We start from the raw sequence: 6,684 nt of genomic DNA on the forward strand, positions 1-6,684 counted from the left end.
TTCATCAGCCTTAACGTATGCTAACGAATACGAATACAAGTGCGTGTACTGAGTCCCGGTCGGAAAAAGTCATTACAGACGACGCCCCTGAAGAACGTGACGCTCGTGGCAATGAAAGCACCACACCCGAACGGCCAGTCCACGCGGTCACACGTCACACGCAATGGGAAAGCGCACCCTCCTAGCGGACGCCGCCCCAGCCCACACGCGCCCACGCGGCGTCCCTATCCACCCCTCCCCTCTCCCGCCGCGCGCCGCTATAAAATCCCCCACCCCTCGCACCAACAACTCATCTCACTCCGTCACATCGCAACACAGACCTCAGAAGCACATCTCATCTTGTCTCGTCTCACCGTTCATTGGACTCCGAGCAAACCAGCGGAAGCTCACGAGCGTCTAGCGAAGCAACAGGCAGAGCAAATCAATGGCGATGGCACCGTCAGCATCGGTCGTCTCCTTCTCCGCCCGCCCGTCCGCCGCGCTCCAGCCACGCGCCGCCTCCGCCTCGGCGGGGGCCGGTGGGCGGGTCCGCGCCGGGGCGCCCAAGGGAGGCAAGTGGTGGGCGCCGCTGGTCGGGTGGTCCGGGCGGGCGGACTACATGGAGGCCGCGGCGCCCACGCCGGTGGTCGAGGAGGAGGGGAGGACGTTCGTGGGCCTGACGGAGGAGAAGGCGCGACAGCTGCGGGCGAGGATGTCGGAGATGGACAGCTTCCACGACGCCATGTACCACTCTGCCATTGCGTCCCGCCTCGCACGCTCAACCTAGGAGAACAACTGCTGTTCAGTGCGTTTGTATATAGTATGCTTCTGGTCGTGCTGTTATCACGGAGGAGATGCATACGGGAGGGATCTGGTTTTAGGATTGCCCACCCCCCCCCCCCCCCCCCCCCATCTTCTCTTTTGTAATTGTAATTACACCCCATGTGCAAATGTTTTTCATGTAATCCCTCTGAAGATCTAAAAAAATGTACTCCATATGTGTGTGAGAGTGTTTACAGAATTCGGTTTCAGATGATGCGCGTCAATTGAGTATGAGATCTGCATAGAAAAAGGGATATCCATGTGATGCTACAATGATTCCCTTTCTTTTTTAAGGATAGTGCCCTATTTGTTTTACAAGTCCCACAACTTTTTTTGTTCCATCTAAAAAGTCTCTAGTCCCTATCCGTTTGTTTCCATGGACTAAACAGAGACCAGAGGTCATTAAATGACATGCAAAAAAATCATGTTACCTCTAATGATGTACTAGAAGTTATTAAATGACATATTAAAAGTACAGACATTGTTGAAAAAAGTGTCCAAAAAGTCCAAAAAGACCCTTCCATAGATACTTCTTCCTTTAGTCTCAAATACCCCCTTTCAGTCCCTAAAAGTCTCCCCTGTTTGTTTCACATGAAACTAAAAGAGACTTTTTTAATCCCTACATCAAAAAGTCCCTGGAAACAAACACCCCCTCAACCTAGTGCAGGATACTGCTGTTACAATAATCCTGGACATCAAACCTCTGGTGTAGTATACTGTACACCAACTAACCTGATGTTGAGGTTGTGGCGAGGCAGGTTGTACATAATGATGGAACTTCGTGTGACTCAATCAAGTTAATAAAAATACTCCATACAAGCCCCGCTTGAAGGTGCGGGTAGAAGGATCGAGGGAACGGCAACTTCAGCTCGCCTTTAATATAAGTGATTAGGGAGGTTGACCGGTCGGGCGGCCATGACTCCTTACAGCGTCCACATCCGCAACTTGCAAATCAGCCTACTCAAACTATACCTGGCCAAACGGACCGTGCCAAGCGGACCGTGTTGGGGAACGTCGCATGGGAAACAAAAAATTTCCTACGCGCACGAAGACCTATCATGGTGATGTCCATCTACGAGAGGGGATATTCGATCTACGTACCCTTGTAGATCGCACAACAGAAGCGTTTAGTGAACGCGGTTGATGTAGTGGAACGTCCTCACGTCCCTCGATCCGTCCCGCGAACCGTCCCGCGATTCGTCCCACGATCTAGTGCCGAACGGACGGCACCTCCGCGTTCAGCACACGTACAGCTCAACGATGATCTCGGCCTTTTTGATCCAGCAAGAGAGATGGAGAGGTAGATGAGTTCTCCGGCAGCGTGACGACGCTCCGGAGGTTGGTGGTGATCTAATCTCGGCAGGGCTTCGTCCGAGCTCCGCAGAAACGCGATCTAGAGGAAAAACCGTAGAGGTATGTGGTCGGGCTGCCGTGGCAAAGTTTTTTAAATCAGCCCTAAAACCTCCGTATATATAGGTGGGAGAGGGGGGACCTTGCCTTGAGGCTCAAGGAGCCCCAAGGGGGTCGGCCGAGCCAAGAGGGGGAAGTCCTCCCCTTCCAAACTGAATCCAACTAGGTTTGGAAGGTGGACTCCTTCTCCCCTTTCCCACCTCCTTTTTTTTTCTCTTTGATTTTCTTCCTATGGCGCATAAGGCCTTCTTAGGCTGTCCCACCAGCCCACTAAGGGCTGGTGCGCCACCCCCAAGGCCTATGGGCTTTCCCGGGGTGGGTTGCCCCCCCGGTGAACACCCGGAACCCATTCGTCATTGCCGGTACATTCCCGATAACTCCGAAAACCTTCCGGTAATCAAATGAGGTCATCCTATATATCAATCTTCGTTTCCGGACCATTCCGGAAACCCTCGTGACGTCCGTGATCTCATCCGGGACTCCAAACAACATTCGGTAACCAACCATATAACTCAAATACGCATAAAAAAACGTCGAACCTTAAGTGTGCAGACCCTGCGGGTTCGAGAACTATGTAGATATGACCCGAGAGACTTCTCGGTCAATATCCAATAGCGGGACCTGGATGCCCATATTGGATCCCACATATTCTACGAAGATCTTATCGTTTGAACCTCAGTGCCAAGGATTCATATAATCCCGTATGTCATTCCCTTTGTCCTTCGGTATGTTACTTGCCCGAGATTCGATCGTCAGTATCCGCATACCTATTTCAATCTCGTTTACCGGCAAGTCTCTTTACTCGTTCCGTAATACAAGATCCCGCAACTTACACTAAGTCACTTTGCTTGCAAGGCTTGTGTGTGATGTTGTATTACCGAGTGGGCCCCGAGATACCTCTCCGTCACACGGAGTGACAAATCCCAGTCTTGATCCATACTAACTCAACGAACACCTTCGGAGATACCTGTAGAGCATCTTTATAGTCATCCAGTTACGTTGCAACGTTTGATACACACAAAGCATTCCTCCGGTGTCAGTGAGTTATATGATCTCATGGTCATAGGAACAAATATTTGACACGCAGAAAACAGTAGCAACAAAATGACACGATCAACATGCTACGTCTATTAGTTTGGGTCTAGTCCATCACGTGATTCTCCTAATGACGTGATCCAGTTGTCAAGCAACAACACCTTGTTCATAATCAGAAGACCCTGACTATCTTTGATCAACTGGCTAGCCAACTAGAGGCTTGCTAGGGACTGTGTTTTGTCTATGTATCCACACATGTATATAAGTCTTCATTCAATACAATTATAGCATGGATAATAAACGATTATCTTGATACAGGAATTATAATAATAACTATATTTATTATTGCCTCTAGGGCATAATTCCAACAGTCTCCCACTTGCACTAGAGTCAATAATCTAGCCCTCACATCATCATGCGAATTACATTATAACAAATCTAACACCCATACAGTTCTGGTGTTGATCATGCTTTGCCCGTGGAAGAGGTTTAGTCAGCGGGTCTGCTACATTCAGATCCGTGTGCACTTTGCATATATTTACGTCCTCCCCTTCGACGTAGTTGCGGATGAGGTTGAAGCGTCGCTTGATGTGTCTGGTCTTCTTGTGAAACCGTGGTTCCTTTGCTAAGGCAATGGCACCCGTGTTGTCGCAGAACAAGGTTATTGGATTTAGTGCGCTTGGGACCACTCCAAGATCCGTCATGAACTACTTCATCCAGACACCCTCCTTAGCCGCCTCCGAGGCAGCCATGTACTCCGCTTCACATGTAGAATCTGCTACGACGCTTTGCTTGGAACTGCACCAGCTTAGCGCACCCCCATTAAGAATAAATACATATCCGGTCTGCGACTTAGAGTCGTCCGGATCTGTGTCAAAGCTTGCATCGACGTAACCCTTTACGACGAGCTCTTCGTCACCTCCATACACGAGAAACATCTCCTTAGTCCTTTTCAGGTACTTCAGGATATTCTTGACCGCCGTCCAGTGATCCACTCGTGGATTACTCTGGAACCTGCCTGCCATACTTATGACCAGGCTAACGTCCGGTCTAGTGCACAACATTGCATACATGATAGAACCTATGGCTGAAGCATAGGGGACGGTGCTCATATGCTCTCTATCCTTATCAGTTGCTGGGCACTGAGTCTTACTCAATCTCGTACCTTGTAAAACTGGCAAGAACCCTTTCTTGGACTGCTCCATTTTGAACCTCTTCAAAACTTTATCAAGGTATGTGCTTCGTGAAAGTCCTATCAGGCGTTTTGATCTATCCCTGTAGATCTTAATGCCTAGAATGTAAGCAACTTCTCCTAGGTCCTTCATAGAGATACTTTTATTCAAGTAATCCTTTATGCTCTCCAAAAACTCTAGTTGTTTCCAATCAGCAATATGTCATCCACATATAATATTAGAAACGCCACAGAGTTCCCACTCACTTTCTTGTAAATACAAGATTCTCCAACCACTTGTATAAACCCAAATGCTTTGATCACCTCATCAAAACGTTTGTTCCAACTCCGAGATGCTTGCACCAGTCCATAAATGGATCGCTGGAGCTTGCACACCTTGTTAGCATTCTTAGGATCGACAAAACCTTCGGGTTGCATCATATACAACTCTTCCTTAAGGAAACCGTTAAGGAACGCCGTTTTGACATCCATCTGCCAGATTTCATAATCGAAAAATGCAGCTATTGCTAACATGATTCTGACGGACTTAAGCATCACTACGGGTGAGAATGTCTCATCGTAGTCAACTCCTTGAACTTGTGAAAAACCCTTTGCCACAAGTCGAGCTTTATAAACGGTCACATTGCCGTCAGCGTCCGTCTTCTTCTTAAAGATCCATTTGTTCTGAATAGCCTTGCGACCCTCAGGTAGTACTTCCAAAGTCCACACTTTGTTTTCATACATAGATCCTATCTCGGACTTCATGGCCTCTAGCCATTTGTTGGAATCTGGGCCCACCATTGCTTCTTCATAATTTGCAGGTTCATTGTTGTCTAACAACATGATTGACAAAACGGGATTACCGTACCACTCTAGAGGAGCACGTGGTCTCGTCGACCTGCGTGGTTCGACAGGAACTTGAACCGGAGTTTCATGATCATCATCATTAACTTCCTCCTCAACCGGCGTCGCAATGACAGAGGTTTCCCCTTGCCCTGCGCCACCATCTAGAGGGATGAGAGGTTCGACAACCTCATCAAGTTCTATCTTCCTCCCACTCAATTCTCTCGAGAGAAACTCCTTCTCGAGAAAAGCTCCGTTTTTAGCAACAAACACTTTGCCCTCGGATTTGAGATAGAAGGTGTACCCAACTGTCTCTTTTGGGTAACCTATGAAGATGCACTTTTCCGCTTTGGGTTCCAGCTTTTCAGGCTGAAGCTTTTTGACATAAGCATCACATCCCCAAACTTTAAGAAACGACAACTTTGGCCTTTTGCCATACCACAGTTCGTATGGTGTCGTCTCAACGGATTTTGATGGTGCCCTATTTAAAGTGAATGCAGCTGTGTCTAATGCATAACCCCAAAACGATAACGGCAAATCGGTAAGAGACATCATAGATCGCACCATTTCTAATAAAGTACGATTACGACGTTCGGACACACCATTACGCTGTGGTGTTCCATACGGTGTCAACTGTGAAACAATTCCACATTGTCTTAAGTGAGCACCAAACTCGAAACTCAGATATTCACCCCCACGATCAGACCGTAGGAACTTGATCTTCTTGTTACGATGATTTTCAACTTCACTCTGAAATTGCTTGAACTTTTCAAATGTTTCAGACTTGTGCTTCATTAAGTAGACATAACCATATCTACTCAAATCGTCAGTGAAGGTGAGAAAATAACGATATCCGCCGCGTGCCTCTACGCTCATCGGACCGCACACATCGGTATGTATGATTTCCAACAAGTCACTGGCACGCTCCATTGTTCCGGAGAACGGAGTTTTAGTCATCTTTCCCATGAGGCATGGTTCGCACGTGTCAAGTGAATCAAAGTCAAGTGACTCCAAAAGTCCATCGGCATGGAGTTTCTTCATGCGCTTTACACCAATATGACCTAAGCGGCAGTGCCACAAAAATATGGCGCTATCATTATTAACTCTAACTCTTTTGGTCTCAATGTTATGTATATGTGTATCACTATCAAGATTCAATATGAACAATCCTCTCACATTGGGTGCATGACCAAATAAGATGTTACTCATAGAAATAGAACAACCATTATTCTCTGACTTAAAAGAATAACCGTCTCGCAATAAACAAGATCCAGATATAATGTTCATGCTCAACGCAGGCACTAAATAACAATTATTCAAGTTCATAACTAATCCTGATGGTAACTGAAGTGAAACTGTGCCGACGACGATTGCATCAACCTTGGAACCATTTCCTATGCGCATCGTCACTTCATCTTTCGCCA

The 6,684-nt window shown here is 47.3% G+C and overlaps 1 protein-coding gene across 1 annotated transcript; it reads left to right on the forward strand.

Moving 5' to 3' along the window:
• Positions 1-282: 282 nt before the first annotated feature.
• On the forward strand, positions 283-1,010 carry LOC123407989. Its single transcript, XM_045101232.1, has one exon. The coding sequence runs from the start codon at positions 425-427 to the stop codon at positions 764-766; it is 342 nt and encodes a 113-aa protein (XP_044957167.1). The 5' UTR covers positions 283-424; the 3' UTR covers positions 767-1,010.
• Positions 1,011-6,684: the final 5,674 nt, after the last annotated feature.

Source organism: Hordeum vulgare, chromosome 1H (assembly GCF_904849725.1).
Source record: "Hordeum vulgare subsp. vulgare chromosome 1H, MorexV3_pseudomolecules_assembly, whole genome shotgun sequence".
NCBI lineage: Eukaryota > Viridiplantae > Streptophyta > Magnoliopsida > Poales > Poaceae > Hordeum > Hordeum vulgare.

What these genes read in the sequence shown, in the direction of transcription:
- LOC123407989 (XM_045101232.1), top strand. Translation starts at nt 425, where the DNA reads ATGGCGATGGCACCGTCAGCATCGGTCGTCTCCTTCTCCGCCCGCCCG.